The sequence below is a fragment of the Solanum dulcamara genome, chromosome 8 (genome assembly GCF_947179165.1).
Source record: "Solanum dulcamara chromosome 8, daSolDulc1.2, whole genome shotgun sequence".
Classification (NCBI taxonomy): Eukaryota; Viridiplantae; Streptophyta; class Magnoliopsida; order Solanales; family Solanaceae; genus Solanum; species Solanum dulcamara.
In genome coordinates this window covers 64945990-64965195 of record NC_077244.1, presented here as the reverse complement: position 1 = coordinate 64965195, position 19206 = coordinate 64945990, and the positions used below count along the sequence as shown (strand labels likewise).

Here is a 19206-nt window from a genome sequence, read left to right as displayed (position 1 = left end):
CTCAAAAAATGAGTATACATAAAAGCAACAGATTGCATCGTTTATTTGTTTTGCTATACATTTGGGGGCTTATATACTTAGTGGAAGATGTTCACTTCTTCCTCTCTGTATCTCTTTCCCATTCACCTCCTTGCCTTTCCTGTTTCTCCTATTACCCTGCTCCTTCAACTTTTTCTATTATTTTAATTGTTTTAATTTTTTTTTTTTATTTTTTTATCTATTATATATTTATAAAAATAATACTAAAAATCAACTTAAAATATTAAAAATATAATTTACTCTCAAAATTTCATTTCTAATGTATAATTATAACTGTGAAAGTAACATATATTAAAAATTACATTAAAAATATTAAAAAAATATATTAAAATGTGATTAACTCTCAAAATTTCACACATGCCGCATAAATAACTCTTAAAAATTCACTGTACTACATAATTAAGATTGAGGAAATAACATGTATTATTTAAAAATAAAAATGACGTTAAATTTACTAGAAATCACAATAATTAATAATTTAAAATATTTGACAAACATATTAAAATATAATTAACTCTCAAAATTTCACAAAGCGCTTAGCTTCTGCTAGTGACGGAGCGGCAAGGCCATGTTATTCAGTTGGAAGACTTATCCGCTGCCTTGCTTGAGGAATACTTTCACAAAAATGAAGACGAACTAAAGTCTGGAACTGATAAAATTTGGAAAAAATATGGAAGCGCTTATCTTGCCTTGTCAATTACCTTCTGACTCTTGTGGGACTTCATTCTATCTCATGAGAAGATCTACGAAATTTCTTTTCTAAAAAAGAGATCGAGAAGATCTACGAAATTTCTTTTCTAAAAAAGAGATCATAGTGATTGATGGCTCTTTCAATCCAGCGAAATGAAATTGGCGTATATCAATTTGGATCAGCTTAGTTACTATTCGGAGAATGAAAGTGATCTATCTTCAGTCAGTCATTTCTACCGGCTCCGACTAACTTTCTTTAAGAAGAAAAGCGCAGCGTCAGATAAATTGAGACAGGAAGTAACATATATTATTTAAAAATTACGTTAAGAATACTATAAATCATAACTTAAAATATTTAAAATAAATTAAAATTCCGTCAAATGACCCGGCCTTTCCGGCATTATTTATAACTTAAAATATTAAAAATAAATTAAAAATTTAATTAACTCTCAAAATTTAACACGTGCCACGTAAATTAAGATAAAGGAAATAACATATATTATTTAAAAATTTACATTAATTAAAAATAATATAAGTCATAATAATTAATAAATTAAAATATTTTAAAAAACATATTAAAAATTTGAGTGACTTTTAAAATTTCAGATGTGTCACATTAATTGAAACATAGAAAAAACATGAAACATAGAAAAAACATAAAAAATAACATATATTATTTAAAAATAATAAAAAATTTAATTAACTTTTAAAATTTCACATGTGAAAACTCAGGTAAGGTAAGTGGGACATAAGTGAAATAAAATGAATAACATATATTATTTGTGCCACATAATTTGTTAAATTGAATAATATATATTGAAGCCGTGCTCTTATATCTCCAGTATAATTATAAATTTCAATATGATATTTTTCATCATTTTGATATTTTTAATAAATATATTAAAAAAAAGGCACCCCAATACTCTAATATCAAAATTGCGGTCCCAAGTTTTAATTTTAATGCGCTACTTCGATAGCTATCGTACTATGTCATCCCTACTTACATATTAAAGACGTAGATACACAGAGTGTTCCATGAATCTCTTTTTTATTCAATATGTAACTAATTTTTTTCTTAAAAAACATTTATTTACAATGTAAACAGGTACATATTCACTTTAATAAAATAATGTAGAAGTCAGTTATTACCAAAGGACTTGCTCCATATTTCCAAAAAGCATTAATACGAAGAAGTGAGAAATTACATACTAATCAACAACTATAACATCAAAGCACTATTACAACAAGCTGCTAGCTAGCTATAATATTAGATATGTCCATATGAAGGAGTTTAACGGCCTCCTAGAGGATACGTAGGAGCAACATGAGTAGCAGTAGTTGGAACGGTAGTACCCACTACTGGATTTTGTTGGCCTTGATGAGCACCAACCGTATCATGAGTACCATGATGGTGGGTGTGAGGCCCTATAATTCCGCCAAGATGAGATTGCTTCGATTGCAACGTCTCTGCGGCATGACGTGCTTTCGCTTGATGCAGCTCCATCTTTGCTTCTGCTTCTTTTGCTTTTCTCACCTCTTCCGCTATCCTTTTTCCTTCCCTTGTCCTTGCTACTGCTTTCTCAGCCTGTTATTATAGTCAAAATTGACGAGAACACAAGATGAATTTTGAATATTAGAAAGTGGAGTCTGAAAAGATAAAATGTATGCCTACCTTATTCTATCTCATGAGGATAGGTAGAGAAACAGGTAGAAAACAGTCCAAAATAGTATAGAACAAAAATAATTATTATATTATAATACATGTATATATATATATATTGTAACCTTTTCTTCGGCTTTGGCTTTGAGGATGTCAACGTGCTCTTTGCCAGCGGCAGCTGCATTGCTTACTTTCTCCCTTACTGAGTGCATGATTTTCTTCTTTCTTCTTAATTCGAATCTGGTAATTTAAGGTGTTAAGCAGGGAACTTATAACTATTTGTAGAGAAGTTAGCTTATCTAGTAGCTATAGAAAGGCGGTTCAACCCCACCACGTGTCCATCATGCAACCGTCAAGCCCTTGTTTGCTGCCACATCGATATGCAAACTCATTTTAATATATTTCTAGTTGCTACGATCTATCGGAAAGGAAGTATATTTATTAAGAGAATCTACGTTCAAAAAAACAAAAAAACTAAGAGTTTCTGCCAAAAAATGTGATAAAGTGAATGAGTTATTTCTCTTCTCTTTTAATTATATAATATAATATAAGTTTTATAAATTTTAATATATTTATAATATATTATGTCAAATTCTTATAATATATTTTAAAACACTTATAATACATTTATATTATATGCATAATTCACTTTTAATAGATATTAGATTTATCATAGTATTTCTATGTATTGCTATAGAGTAATAAATAAAGAATATCGCTAAAATCAATAGTTATTTATTAAAAAATGTTCACCCAAATAATTTTTCTCCGCAGATTTCAAACCTCAAGTAAGAAATAAAAATTTTACTTGAAATTCTTTTATATTTAATTAGAACTTGATCCCTAAAATATTAGGGTTCATTTGGCTACCGATTAGAGCTAATTAGGTAGGTTTTAATTATATAAAATTTAACTAGTTCTAATATTTTTTTGCTCTACATAATAAAATACATGTACTGACGCTTATTATACGTTTTTCACTTATGTGAAATTATTAAATTATAATCAAATATGATATTAGGTGTGCTGGATTTTATACTAAACAAATAAAAACTTACCAAACATAATATAAACAATATTAATTTTAATATATAAATAATTGCTTTGCTAATCATTAATGGTTACATTAAAATTCCGAGAAAATGTACTAGTTAATTTTAATTTGATAAGCCTAATGATGTATTAAATTAGTTAAATCGTTCTGATAAATAATACTATTCTATAGTTTTATGTCAAGTTATGGTGTTATTCTTATATAATCATCAAGTGGTCGTGCCGGAGTGGTTATCGGGCATGACTAGAAATCATGTGGGCTTTGCCCGCGCAGGTTCGAATCCTGCCGACCACGGTTTTTTGTGAGGATTGTTGTGGTTTGATTGGTTTTACTGTTGAAGCTTTGTTTTGGTAATTTTTCTGTCCTAAGCTGCTGTCCCTATGCCATTTTCAAATTAGATTTTTGGTGAATTTTGAAATTTGATTTGTCAGATTTTTCATGAGGAAAGCCGGGGTGTGCTTGGTTTTAGTTGTGGAGACTTCATTTTTGATATTTTCTCGTAAATCGCTGCTAGCATAGTTAATTTTTTTAAGCTAAATTTGAATTTTTCTTGTGCGTTGCTTTTGAGGTGTTTTGGGCCTTGAATTGTGTCCCATTTTAGGATATAAACTTGGGGTACTATTTTGAACCGGTTTAAGTTGGTAAAACTATATTTTTACTTTCTATAAATGAACAATTTTTTAAGTATGCCCAACTCTAAAATACCACATATTTTAGAACAGTTTCTTAAAAGTGTGCCCAATCAATACTTTTTATTTAATATCTAGATGCTGGAAATTTTATTTTATATTTTACAATATATTTTCTTCATAAAACAATTTATTTAAATATTAATTTTGAATTGAAAGAAATTTAGTTTATGAAGAAACAATTTGTTTATTTTTTTGTGAATGTAAAAACAAGTTGTATATAGATAACGAAAATAATTTACTGTGGTGCTAAAATAATATTATGAGATAGTTTTTAAAAAAATTAAAATTGAATAGACTTATAGTAATATATTTTTTAATCATGATAAAGGCCCTTGGTTACTCACGAATTTTCATCATTAATATTTAAATAAAACAAATATCTAAGTGGGAACTTATAAGGCACATAAAAAGAGTATATTAAAATGAATTAAAAAGATAAATTAATAAAAATATTCTTTTTATTTATGATTCTTTAAGAGACTTGTAAAAAATAAATTGACAAATAATATTTAATGAAAGGAGTAATATTTATAAGAATATATTCAAATAAAATTGAATTTAAGATAAATCAATTATATCCTTGACAAAAATATCATTACTCATTAAATTGCGTGAAATAATTCGCATTGGGGTCTCAAAGAGTAGTAGTTCCTGCAATTTGAACCCATTGAAATTATAGCACACCAAATTAGTTTGGTTTACCAACAGAGGCACCGCCTGTACTTGCTTATTTTGACACGTACCTTCATAATTTAATTAGCTGTGTTATAGCTTAGCTGGCTAATTAGTCCAAATAGTTTTGGTTACTTTTGACTTAATTCGACTATCGTACGTCCTCCAAATGGACCTCTCCTTCTTCATAATCATTTGATCCCATATTACATTATTACGATTAATTATTAGTTTGGTGTTTCTTTTACAAAAACATCTAATTATATTCTTTAAGAGATCGTTTGACAGGGGTATAAGAATGTTAGAAAAATAACAGAAAATATAATTGAAAAAGAATAGATTTGAGGCGTGAAAAATTACTTTCCTTAAAGAGATATTGCCCGTATATATATTAGAAAAAATACAAACAATTTTCTGCAGGATATAACAAAGCACTTATATGTACTTAAGAGATAACTTTTCATAACAGTTATATTCTTTCTTGAATGGATGACTGTTCATAATAATCATGTTCTTTCATGAACAAATGACTTTCCATAATAGTCATGTTATTTCATGAACAAATGTGTTTGTTCAATTTAAGACCTCTATATATTATAAAATATCCAACAAAGAATACTATATTGCTAATGTTGGATTTGAGATTAAATGAAGATATTAGTTATGTTAGAAATTTTACTTTTTCTTGTCTACTAAGTATTTGATTTAAGCACAATTTCTAAACAATATATTTATTTACAAATATATATATATATATCTTCACATTCTTTAGTTTCACATACTTTAGGAAATTGTCTTTAATTAACCATGCTTATACATGTATTTAAAATTCTTGTATTGCTAATACTATAATTTGTTATGTATTAACAATACATAATTAGTTCTACATAAATTAAAAAAATATAATTATACCAAGGGATTAACAATACATATGTATTATTTTCTATGCCAAACGACCCTAAGTAGGTAAACTTATCTTTCCACCAAATTCATTTTGCTTCTCTTTTTTGACTTCATTAGGAAGCCTGTTAATGCACCTTCTATATAAAGTAATGTATACCCTTTTCTATATATAAAAAGGTGGGGTGGCCCAAGATATATAATTCCCAAAATCCCTGCAGCACATATATATATAGCCTTCATAAAACTAGTATACTTCATCATCTTTAAGAAAATGGAGGTGAGTGGAAAAAATATATCTTGCTGCTTGAAGATTAATGTTGTTATGGAGAAAATGAAGAGTTTGGGAAGATTAACATGTAGAAAAATCTGGAAAGTAGGGAAAGAAGATAAAAGAAGGGTCATTCACTCACTAAAAGTTGGAATCTCCTTGTCATTGGCCTCCTTGTTATATTTAATGGAGCCATTGTTCAAAGGCATTGGAGAAAATGCTATTTGGGCTGTCATGACTGTTGTAGTTGTTCTTGAATTCACAACAGGTAATTACATATTGATTTTAGTCGTGTTATTACGTAAAACATGTTGACTGTAATCTTAAAAATAAAATATGTTGATTGCTATAATATGTAAATATAATTTGATAGAGAACTTTTTTATTTTGTGTAATATAGACTTCAAATGAATTTAAGAGGGAAACATGGAAGACGAAGATTCTTTAAATCGATATCAATTTATTTGAAATTGAAGTGTAGTTGTTTGTTTGTATTTTAAATTTCCATGTTGTTTGATTATATTCTTGTTATTCTGAATGACTTGTTTTTTTTAAAAAATTATTTTGGTAATTTTTGGATATACAGGGGCAACATTATATAAAGGGCTGAATAGAGGACTAGGGACACTATTAGCAGGATTATTGGCTTTCTTGATTGAACGTATTGCCAAAGAGTCTGGCCACATATTTCATGCTGCTTTCATTGGGACCACAGTTTTTCTAGTCGGTAAACTTCACTTACTGAGTTATCCTTTCTTTTATTTCATTTAAATTTTCACTTGAACAAAAAAAGATACATTATTTTTATTTTCTATTCTTCAGGAGCGGTGACTACGTACATGAGATTTTTCTCTCACATAAAGAAAAATTATGATTATGGTGTGGTGATATTCCTCTTAACGTTCAACTTGATCACAGTGTCAAGCTATCGTGTTGATAGTGTGTTGAAGATTGCACATGAGCGATTTTACACCATAGCTATCGGCTGTGGTATTTGTCTTCTCATGAGCCTATTTGTATTTCCAATTTGGTCAGGAGACGACCTCCATTTATCGACTGTTGCCAAGTTTGAAGGCTTAGCAAAATCAATTGAAGGTAGGGAAAATTATATGGAACAAGCACAATAATTTTTCATCTTTTAAGCGACTATATTTCCTTAAAGAGTTTAATTAAATTCAATGCATGAAAAAAATATTGCACTATATGTTAGTAACTTGATAAAAATGATAAATTACATGTTATAATGGTTTAATTATATATAGTGTAAAAATATTCACGTTATCAATATATATATATATTGTAATTTTAATAAACTCTGCCTCCAACAAGTTATACTATCATCTTAAATATTCATGTCAGATCTCATTGTACTGTGCTTATATTGTAATTTTAATAAACTCTGCCTCCAACAAGTTATACTATCATCTTAAATATTCATGTCAGATCTCATTGTACTGTGCTTATACAATGTGGTTTATATTTTTTTTGTGATTTGCGAGCTATTGCATAAGAGCATGTTTACTCAGTGCATATTCAAAGGTTAGAGGCTGCGGATTTTCTAAGGGTTCCAATATTTTTTACATAAATTCGTGCAACATATAGAAGATTGATGATGAGATCTTTCAACTAATTAAACGTCCTTGCAGCTTGCATTAACGAGTACTTTAGCGATAATATTAATCAGCAACAGGAAAAAGCCAGAGAAAATTCAATGGAAATGGAGGATCCTATTTACAAAGGTTACAAGGCTGTTTTAGATTCCAAATCATCTGATGAAACTTTTGTAAGCTATATATCCAGAATTAATTAATTTATCTCAAGTCTTATATATATATATATATAGATAGATAGATAGATAATTAATTAAATGTGAATTGGATCAGGCACTATATGCAAGTTGGGAGCCAAGATATTTAAAAAGTTGTTCCTGGCAGCAATATGTAAAATTGGGGACTGTTCTTCGCCATTTTGGATACACACTAGTAGCTCTACATGGATGCCTGCAAACTGAAATTGAGGTAATTAATATTATTCTTCCCATAATCTTTACTGTTTTTTTCCCGGTCTTTTTATTGGGTGGGGTTTCTTAGGCATCTGGAATTCTAGATTTAGAGGCTCAAAAGAATTTGAATTCGCATTAAAAAATTGGGAGTATTCAATGACTTTAAAAATGTGTGATCTTGAACTTTTGACTCCTGCTTACTTCATGACCAAATTTTTAAGTTCAAAAGTCAAAACTTGTTGAACTTGATGTTTTGCACATGGGGTATCGTGCAAGCGGGATCAAAATTCTCGTAAATTAGGCCCGTTAATTTCCTCTACTTTTGGCTGTTGGTTATATATCCTTTTAGCTCTAGAGAATACCTCAACAAAAAAGTTGCCACATTTACCACTGTTCAAAATATTGTGTTCTTTAAGTCAACGAGAGCAATATGTGATGCTACTATAGCTTCTAATTAAAGAAGGATAAACATGCAAACAGTTAATCTAGAAATCTTAAGAGTTCTTGATCCAATAAATTGTTTTCTAGATTTAGAAAATACAATATCAATATTTTCCATATTGTTAATTTCTTTCTTGAAATTGTTTTCCAAATTTCCTCATCATTATTTCCTTAGTGTAGGTGCCTCAAATAGATATATATAAAATATCTAACGTGTTAGTTCTTGTACGTGTTAGATCTCTAGATAAATTTTTTTATTAGCTTTTAATTACTTTCTTAATTAAATGTGTTTCTTTATTCATACATTGAATTTCGAGATAGCCGCCCCTACCTTGGTGTTGACCTAGGTTCGCTATTGATTATTATTTTTGTAGACTCCTCTCTCAGTTCGAGTACTATTCAAAGATCCATGCAATCGACTTGCCAGAGAAGTGACAAAGGTGCTAAAGGAACTAGGCAATAGCATAAAAAATCGTCGTCAATACTGCCCAGAAATCCAATCTAACCATGTCCATGAAGCCTTACAAGACCTCATCGATGCCTTAAAATCCCAACCAAGACTCTTTCTTGGCACTAATAGTAATACAAACATACTATTAGCCTTAGCAACATTAGCCACTAGACAAAAATCTGGTAAAGATTATGTAGTCTCTTTACCAAATGTAAATAATGACGATCCTGCTCGTGTTGTACTTGGTCATAACTTAGTGTTGAAAGAGAATGATAAAAAGAGTTTGAAGCCCACGTTAAGCAAGATTGGGATTACTAGCTTGGAATTTTTGGAGGCCCTACCATTTGCAGCCTTTGCATCTTTGCTAGTTGAGATAGTTGCAAGACTTGACCTTGTTATTGAACAAGTAGTAGAATTGGGAAGGGTAGCTCATTTCAAGGAGTATAGTCATGATGATGATGTGGTTATTAACATAAATTGTGATAATAATCCTAGAGTGGAAACTGAGTTCTCCTCCTCCCATGCAACAGCAGATTGATTCTAGACTTTAATTAGTGGGTATGTTTTTTCTCTAGTCTCTTTTTGATAGACAAAAAGGAAGAGTTTCATGGTTGATGATTTATACATTAATATATTAATTTATACATGTTTAATTATTTTAATTGTCTTTTTGTCAAGGTTGAAATGATATAATACTTCTATCTTGTATACAATTTTATACGCCTTGTTTAAAATAAAAATATGTACACGTGAGTTGTTGTGTGATAATTCTATTAAGAATAATCGAATTATAAGCAGCAAATGCACGTGCATCCACTATCTTAATTAATTCTTAAGCTCAAGCAAGTGATACGATTCCCTGCCCAATTTAAATAGCAACAGAGAGAGATGTTTCCCCTTTGTCATGATTTTCGTACTAAATATTTGTTAAGACAAGATAAATTGAGGATAGAAAATGCTTACTACTTTGATAGTTGTTCAAATGAAGTAAAATTCTGAAATCATATAGAAGCTACAAAAAAGAGTGATCAGAATTCCAGAAAAAAGAGGAATTAGTACATAAGACAACACATTATTTCCTTCATAACTTATACATGTATTAATTAGATAGAATTTTAAATAGTAAATCAAATATTGTATTAATTTTATATATGAACAACTTACTTCTAACTAACTACAAAACAGGAAATTCTGACAAAAGAAAAGAAGTGACCTCTTGATCTGCAGTCAAATGCTCTACCACTGAGCTTAAGGACCCTTTTTGTTTTTCTTGAATCCACTAAAAGCAAATTCTTTATTGTAATAAAAATGAAAGATTATACAGGAGATACATAAATATGTTATTCAAAATTAGATTATGATTTAGTATTTACACAAAAATACTAGAGACAGAAAAGATTTCGTTTCAATAAGATGTTTTTTTAATCATATATATATATATATATATATATATATATATATATATATATATTATTATTATTATTAAAAGTGAGAAGCTCCTAACCTCAAAATTAGATTACTATTTTGCCCCTACTTTATTCCTAAATTATAAATGCAAAATATTAATATCTAATTAATTGATTAAATATTAAATAATTATTAAATTTAAATTCATGTATCAAAGATCTTAATGGAAACTATTCAATATCTTGGTAGTGCTTAGCTATTGCAAAAGTTTAACGTCTCTTTAATTATTGCTAACTTGCACCGTCACTTTTGAATAAATTAGTATAGATTAAATTTATTTGATCAATTGAATACAAAAATATAGGAATCTACTAATTATTATTAGTAGTAGTGAAAACTCTAGACACAATGGTTCAAACTCTTTGGAATATTTAATTCTATCCCACCATTTTTCTACTCTTATAATTTATAATTAAAAAAGAGTAGACATAACCTTCTAATTACTACATCACCAATTAATAAAATATTAACTTAAATTCAATAAATGTAATAAAAAAATGGACTACAATAGCCGATTATTGTTGTGTAGTAAATGATTGAGGAAGTTATTCATATTCTAAATGTGGGTAATGAAGAGTCTAAAAATAACCTTCAATTTTAATTTGTAATTAGTGGAGGTAATGAAGAGTCTATATATTCTCTTCTTTCATTCAAATTTGTGATCATCTTGATTTCTACGTTAGGTTAGTCTGCACCATTTGTAAAATTTCCATTACTAATTTGTAATTGTAAGAATCCTTACTAATTCATTTATTTGTATTCATTAATATTTATTTTTTTTTTGTTGAGAAATATGTGAATTGTTATGGTTACAAGATGGAAATTTTGCGGATACAAAATTGTAAGTGATTTTTTTTTCATAGCTTCATATTTTGAATTATACATTTTGTATCAAGATTTACATAAATAAAATTGTTCTTTTTGGCTCTTACATATATATATCCGTATTTGTGTGAGAGTAAGATATGTTTTTGATTTTCTTCACATCACCAGTTCCAATCTCTATTTATATACTATAATTATCTGTCTATTTATTTATTTTAATACAATTATATAAATAGAAAGTCTTATACTTAAATGACCAAAATAATACTCTAAATTAAGTTGAGAGATTATGATACCCTTCAAAAAATAAATAGCAAGAATTTGATTAGTTGGATAAAATTACTAAATGTATATTGATTGAGTGTCTTCATCTTTTTTGAATTGCTTTTTGAGGATTTATTTTAGTTAACTTATTGTGTTTGAGTTGTTTCTATTTGAAAAGCACCACAAATTTTTTACCCACCGTACAAATTTTATACAGTAATAGGGGACAACGAGAACTAGTTAATATATAAAAAAGGCTGATATAATTAATTAATTTATAAGTTTTAAATTGTTAAAAGGTAGAGCACAAAAAAATTCAAATTTCATGTGTATGATGGCTCCACATATGATGAGGATAAGATTATGTATGAAGAGAAATAGAAGTGAGGGAAGAAGAGTGCTCACTCTGTTTCAGCCATATTCAAATGAGTTGCTCTATAGCAATACTAAATTCTATATCCACTCCTTATTTAAATAATAAATGTTGTACAAGGAGCTTATTTAACTGGAATTTTGGGAAAAATAACAAGAGTACTGATACTAAGCCACAATTTAGATACCATGATCTTGATCTTCCTTTCCCTCCTTCTCTCGTCACCAAAACATTCTTGAAAGGTACTTCTTTCTTTCTCTTTTCATTTCACGGCGGATCCAGAATTTAGAGCTAGTAGATACTGAATTATGTGTCTAACTCTATATATACTTAATTATGGTGTATAGTAATGTCAGGTGTGTTAGTAACTGAGTTCTTAAATATAACTTATATACATATATATTTGATGGATTGCTTGATACAAAGGTGAACCTGTATGTAACCTTCTAGCTCTGCCCTTGGCCTCTCATAGTGAGTTCAATGCTAAGAATTTTAAAGGTGAACCTATCGAGTTAATATTCCGAATTCACCTCTCTCTATATATAGAGAGAGAATTTGAACTACATATTGTTAGATCTGCCACTGACAAAGAGTTTCATTTTTGTTCTTTAATTTTTAATTTGGCCGATGATCGATAAGCAGGAAGGGAACTGCAATGCTGCTATAAGGCATCAGTGGATGGATTTAGTGCAACTGAATTCCATAACAGATCTGATTTCAAAGGACCATGTGTGATTATTGGCTACACAACAAAGGCCTTTAAGTTTGGTGCATTTAATCCAGAAGGCTACAGAAGCACAGATGATTATTACGACACTTTTGATGCATTTCTCTTTTATTGGGATGAAGATGATGAAAAACCAATGATCTTGCCTAAAGTAGGGGGAAGTGGTGCTGCCCTATTTGATTATGCTAGAGGAGGGCCACAATTTGGTGCTGATGGATTGCTAATTGGACCTCCATTGGCTCCTGTCATGGGTGGATTTGCTGGACCTGATACGAATTCCGGGGTTGGTGATTTAAGGCAAGCTAAGTCAAGATTGGGACTTTCTTATGCTAAAAGACCTGATGGTAAAGAATCATTGTTTGGAGATGAGTCTAAGGCTGTTATTGATGAAGTTCTTGTGTTCTGTAGTCCTCAAATTGCTAGCTTATATTGATTCCTCATGTTTCCCATGAATTTTTTGGTCTTTTTGGCAAAGATGGATGTCATTTCCTTAGGGAAAACTAGTTAAAAGTCTCAGTGATCTTGAGGTTACTAAAGAAAGTATATGTATTACTACTATATTAGATCATAAGATGTAGCCATGTAAATTTCACATTTTCTGTGTAAAAATGGCCTGCAACACATATGATACATATATAGACACCTTAACTTGAACTTTGAAAATGCACATCTAGACACTTTAACTTGGTTTAAGTTGGCCCCGTAAGCACCTCAACTTTGAGAATGTACATCTAGAATGCACCCCCTTAAAGGTGTCTAAATGTGCATTTTCAAAGTTAAAGGTGTTTGCGAGATGCACCTGTGTCTAATTCGAAGTGTCTAGATAGTCACAATGAAAGTTGGTTGTTCAACTGCCACTAGAGGTCAAGTTAAAGTTTTTATCTCTGTATTATACCTTTTATATTCTATGTTCCTTCAAATTTAGTTTCTAAATTTTCTCAAGTTATTTCACTTAGAGATTTCAACTCATGAATGAATTGAGTAATCATAAGAAGTCAACTCAAGAATGAATGTAGTAATCAAAAGAAGGCACAAAACATTATTTACCAACTTAAATAGAACCCTCTATACAGATAGAAATGGTCTGTAAGCCAGTGATTCATGGACAATTTTGGCGATAGACGAGCAAAGAATCACCAATGTAACCGAGTGAGAAAACACGTGACTCTGCTTCGTGCCTAGCATGTTACTACTGGCTTTCAAAAATCACCGTAAAAATAGAAGTCTTTCGACCATAGTACTCTTGTTGCCTATTGTGTCAAAAATGTTCGTGCTGATATATATATCTGGTACATATATATTTTCAGTAATATTTAAACATGTAATATATTACTTTTTTGACAAAGAGTATTCACCCTCAGCATTATGTATTCACCCCTGATGTGAGCTACTGTACCTAGTTTGTTGAGATTGTACTTTCTGGTCTTGCTATGTTCCCAGTTTGCTACTGATGGAGATGTTTTCTATTTACTTTAACAACATACCCAGTGTAGTCCACATAGTGGGTCTGGGGAAGGTAGAGCGTACGCAGACTTTATTGTTGTTTCCGATAGACCCCGGCACAAGACAAAAACATTTTAGAAAAAAACATAATGGAAGTACAAGAGACAATAGATGGTATCAAATACAACAAATAGTCACAGAACAATATTACAACAAAATAATACTACAAACGAACTATACAAAATAATAGATAGTAACAAAAATCGAAGAACAAGAAACTACAAGAATAATCCGACGACTACTAGTAAGGGCAACAAGACAAAGCATTCCTACCTACTAACAATCTACCCTAATTTGTATTCTCCACACCTTCCTATCTAAGGTTATGTACTCATTACTCGGGAAGCTGCAGCTCCGCCATGTTTTCTATTTACTGTAACTAATTATATTTCCATCATTCTTCAATGGGACCAACTAGTGGAGCATTATTTTAAAGTACAGGCCAAAAAGAGTACATTAAGAAAAACATAGGTAAGTCCATAAAGGAGATCTGGTTTAATTGGGAGACTATTTGCTTAGTGATAAATGGGCCACACGCTTCGTTGATTCCTCTCTAGCTACCTATGGTATCATGTCTGAACTAATAGGGGGTGGGAAAGACTAATGGTTAATCCGTTAGTGCACCTATCTTTCTTTCTCTTTTTGAGTTTATGGCTTCTGAACTTTTAATTATACTTTTCTAAAGCTTTGTTAGGAAGAATAGTTTGGAGGACATCTTTTGAAGTTGAGTTCAAGGAGATGTAACGTAGGAATTGATTGATTCTCACTTTTTTGTGGCTTGCTTTTGTATTTTTCTTGATTGGCTTAGCAACTCCATCAGTTAAGTTACCTTGATTCCTTCCAGATGCAAGAAATAATTACTCTTTAATTCTTAAGAATTTCGTGAAGTACTCTTAGTTGCACCAAATGGATCTTTGAAGTCAGAAGGACTGAGGCCGCTACAATGTGATTAGTCCAGCCAGTGGGTTTCAGATAACAGATACCTCAACAACCGTTTTACTAACCTCCTTTCTTGTATCTTTTGCTTGTGAGTTACTTTTGTGTTCCCTAAAGCAGTATCCTCTATGTCATTTGCTATAGATTCTTGATCATGATTATATGGAAGTTGGGACTATCACAATCATATCAAGATATTCTTTATAATGCAAATACGTTGAGGAAGTGTTAACTTTTTAGAGATAACTTGAGTCTAAATTCTGCCTGTATGTTGGCAAAATAATTTGGTCAAGAGTGAATTCAGTTTGCCTGATACAAGGGGCTTCTCAATAGTAGTTCCCCAGTTGAAGTCAAAACAAAGTCCAAATTAGTGATTATAGATAGATATTTGAGTCTAAAGTAGTATCTCATCCATATACCTATGAGTACAAGTGATGCTAGGTTTATAAGTAAATAGGTATTGGGAAGCTATCAAGGACATTGTCAAACTACAATTTAGCAAGTTTGGCATATGAATCTCAGGGTGCATTTGGCTAGTTAGTTATCCAGTTATCGGGCAGGGAACTCTGTCTTTTAAAACTTCAAACGATGTTTTTTCCTTAAATCTTGGTCACCTATGTTTAAACAGTTGAATAGCTATGAATAAGCAACCAATAGTTGCTAAAGGGAGTAATCAATAGATGCTAGAGAGGAAGTTCTGCTGATGAACATCAGTAGTTCAGTACTTCCCCAACAAGTTTATACTTATATAATTTATATAAGAGTTAATAGTCAATAACACACCAAAATTTTGGTTCTTCATAACAAGTGCATACATCGAATTGATCAGAATGAGAACATTGATAAATATCAGGAAGGTAATGGGGGCTTAACTCTATCTAAGAGATTCAGCTACTAACTTGACCATTTCCTTGTGGGATCAATAAAAACGATCGTCAGTAGGTATCTCATACTTCAATGAAAAAACACCAGCTAGATTTGAACTTAGGAAACTAAACTCGAAGATAATGTAATAAGATCAAATGACTCTAAGACAGACATTAAAAAGCTGTTGTCTCGGAGAACAACTTTAGATTATTTCAGTAGCACACTCAGTTGCATTGACCTATTCTTAGTAGATTCTTACATCAGACTACTTATATTATCTTTCCTGTGACCATACAACATTAAATTTCCCAAAATTCTACACCCCAATGTTCATCAGAAGAGATTTGGATTGCCCAATAAGTCGTTCTGGTTATAACCTTTATATGAAATATCCTCGTTGCCATAGGACTCCATGTAGCTTCCATGGACTGAGAAGGGAGATACACTGCCATATCCACTGAGATCACCAGAAAGTTCAACTTTCCCTCTAAAATTCGGGAAAGATGAACTTGATGTGAAGTCATAATGATCACTTGACTTCCATAAAGTCGAGTTTGAGAACACATGCGGATAATTTCCAGATATACTTCTTCCTTGAGGACATTCCTATATCCAGCCACCAAAATATTAGTATGTAGTTCATAGGAAAAACATGAACCAATGCAGAGAAAAAGGAACAACATCAATACCTTTGAAGGATCAAGAACCATATTCTGAGACATCCAGAGGTTTGCAGAGTCATAGTCCTCTATTTGTGTTGTCTGATAAGGAGAACTAATAGGAGTTGAATAGTTGCTATTACCGGACACGTATGTAGCTGGAGTTGGCATGTCATCAGAAAGGACAAGGGGTTCATTTAAGGCTACTGTTGAGGTAAAACCTTCGATTCTTGAACTGCATTCAACCTGTTTAAAGGCTGTTCCTCCATTAACATCACTCGTCCTCGATGAAATGTTGTCCTTTCTCTTGATGACACGACAAAGAGCAAAAGGCCCCTGAAGATATTTAAATAGTAATTGTATTATGGTCATGTTTTTTCTTGTTTGCATGTTTCATTAAGTTGACGAACTTCATGTTGAGTTTTGTCAATTACCTGGAAACTAGGAGTGCCTTGTGAAACATCATCACAAAGACGATATTCATGCATTACCCAATCAGTTCTATTCCCTAGAGGAGCTCTTCCACGGTAAAATACTAGTGTCTTCCTGTATCCAATAACTGCAGGCTGCTTACATACAACTTTCTTGTCTTTCCCTGTGGCTTTCCAGTATCCAGAATTAGTGGCTCGATTGGTTCGTGAGCCATTCGGGTACTTCTTGTCCCGAGAGCAAAAGAAGTACCACTCCATGTCACGTTTTGGCAAGAAAGATTTCTCTGTCATCAGTATTCCAAATTACCAAGTTCAGAATAAGCAACAACCAGCTAAAACAAGAAACTTCTGATGCTTAATTAAGACATGTTTTTCTTTTTTGATATGTGGTTAGGGTATGTGTGTGAAAATAGAGATGTCCCACAGAGCACTCATCTTGTGAAAAGACAAAAAAAGATTAGATAAGCTATAAAGCAACAACTCATTTTCAGTTCAAATTGTCATGAAACAGCAAAAGCACTATTTCTTAGCTTTTTGCTCCACCAACATAACCTATCAAATGAAAATATCATAGATGAAGACAATGACGTGTCCACCGTGAAAAGGGCAGCCCGTACACAAAGCATACCAATTTCACGCAGGACACTCCTAGGTGTGACGTAGACAGCCTATCCTAATGCACATATTCACCACGAATTTACTTCCTAATCTATGTGAGGTTATTCGCCGAGTATATATTTCTCAATGCTTAGGTAAGTTTTTTCAAGAGAAAAAAGGTTATCAAGAATGTATACCTGGAAGGTCCCATGGGTCAACTTTGTACAAGTCTATTACTGGAATGACTTCCAACTCAATTTCAAGTTCATCACTTTTCCTTTTCAGATAATATCCAACCAATTCTTGATCAGTTGGATGGAAACGAAATCCTGGAGGTAGTGATATTCCTCCCATCAAAGTAAATGTTTCCAAGAGCTTAACTACACAAATTACAATATGAAATCTAGCTAAGTGCCCAAACTGTACCCTTTGAAAATTTGAAATATCCAAAAATAAAAACTTTTGACTACACTGAATTTTGTCTCGATAAGTTTACATAAGATGCAATATCCCTGAGAGAACACAATCATATTCCAGAGCAAAAAAAGATCAAAACTGCCTTTCTTGCAAAAAGCTCCCCTCCCCCAATAAAAGTTCCTTGAAATTGGAATTGAAAGGAAATTCAAGTGGAATTAGAATCTTACTAGGCAAAAAATGCCACTCTATGGTTTGTCAAAATTTTAAAAAGGGAATTTTTTTTTCTAGTACCAACAAGCCTAAAAAGTTTAGAAGTTGCAAAATTTGAGTGATCACAGTACAAAAATAGAGACCAGCTAAAGAGTCTATATGAAGAGAATGAGAAGTTTGTGTAGAGTTAAAAAAGAGTAGCATCAATGAACTTTTATAGGCTATGGAGAAGCAAAATGTTGCAAAAATAATAATATGAAAACCGAAAGATGTATGCTTGTCTAGGCTAACCACAAATTCCACAAGAATGACCCCACCAAAATCAGAACCAGATTCATACTAAAAACTGTTACTGTTTCAATTTATTTTGCTTGATCCAAAGTACGAAAATCAAATTAACTAATATTTGGTACAAATTTGAATTCATCTGAACATCTCATATGCAAATTAATTTATGTATAAACGAGTGAAAAAGTACTAAAGTTGCAACAATGAGTAGGTTGAACTTATAATTTGAAAAATACAATGTATTCAATACTGAAATTTTTAAAGATTAAATCGGTAAAATTTAAATCGAAATTAACCTCTAATTAATATTAGAATCATAAAGTATTCATCCGATTCTTTGGTCAAGAGTCTTTCCCTACTAGTTTTGAACTCTTGTATTCCATCCACATCATCATGAGTCAGACAAAACCACTTTTTGGTTGATTTAACGGGGTGGGATTTTGTCATGGTATGGCCCAGTGTTCGAAAAGAAGAGGTACTTAAAGAGTTTATTGACACTTTTGTGTAGTGACCAAAGTGGAAACTACTATTCTGATTTTAATCAATTTTGCTTTTTATTATGAATATATTGAACAGTGGATGTCCATTTCTTATTTTCAAAACTTTTTGAAGAAGCTTACAAATAGCAGCAAGTAAATAAAGATTATATTATTGCAAGCTCACTCCTAAAAAATTATATAAAGAAAATGAATTTAATTTCAATGTAGTGACAACTCTACGTACATGTAACTGTCGGTAAGAAGTGAGATTAGTTATTAAGCTAAAAAGTA

General features: G+C 31.1%; 4 protein-coding genes and 1 non-coding gene across 5 annotated transcripts; 3 read left to right on the top strand and 2 right to left on the bottom strand.

Moving 5' to 3' along the window:
- Nucleotides 1-1884: 1884 nt before the first annotated feature.
- LOC129901006 (late embryogenesis abundant protein 6) lies at nt 1885-2620 on the bottom strand. Its single transcript, XM_055976106.1, has 2 exons — nt 2515-2620; nt 1885-2314 (listed from the first exon to the last, which is right to left on the bottom strand). Exons 1-2 carry the CDS (start codon nt 2599-2601, stop codon nt 2021-2023), a joined length of 381 nt encoding a protein of 126 aa, XP_055832081.1. The 5' UTR covers nt 2602-2620; the 3' UTR covers nt 1885-2020.
- A 1035-nt stretch (nt 2621-3655) lies between these two features.
- Nucleotides 3656-3737, top strand: TRNAS-AGA (transfer RNA serine (anticodon AGA)). Its single transcript has one exon. It is a non-coding gene; the product is annotated as a tRNA-Ser (tRNA).
- A 2166-nt stretch (nt 3738-5903) lies between these two features.
- Nucleotides 5904-9476, top strand: LOC129900623 (aluminum-activated malate transporter 12-like). Its single transcript, XM_055975635.1, has 6 exons — nt 5904-6246; nt 6565-6705; nt 6801-7073; nt 7625-7761; nt 7862-7996; nt 8796-9476. Exons 1-6 carry the CDS (start codon nt 5982-5984, stop codon nt 9408-9410), a joined length of 1566 nt encoding a protein of 521 aa, XP_055831610.1. The 5' UTR covers nt 5904-5981; the 3' UTR covers nt 9411-9476.
- Nucleotides 9477-11798: 2322 nt separating this feature from the next.
- Nucleotides 11799-13182, top strand: LOC129899440 (uncharacterized). The gene is made up of 2 exons (XM_055974409.1): nt 11799-12043; nt 12444-13182. Exons 1-2 carry the CDS (start codon nt 11854-11856, stop codon nt 12959-12961), a joined length of 708 nt encoding a protein of 235 aa, XP_055830384.1. The 5' UTR covers nt 11799-11853; the 3' UTR covers nt 12962-13182.
- Nucleotides 13183-15767: 2585 nt separating this feature from the next.
- LOC129899700 (NAC domain-containing protein 71-like) lies at nt 15768-18307 on the bottom strand. The gene is made up of 4 exons (XM_055974727.1): nt 17719-18307; nt 16928-17208; nt 16524-16829; nt 15768-16440 (listed from the first exon to the last, which is right to left on the bottom strand). Exons 1-4 carry the CDS (start codon nt 17873-17875, stop codon nt 16168-16170), a joined length of 1017 nt encoding a protein of 338 aa, XP_055830702.1. The 5' UTR covers nt 17876-18307; the 3' UTR covers nt 15768-16167.
- Between the last annotated feature and the right edge of the window lie 899 nt (nt 18308-19206).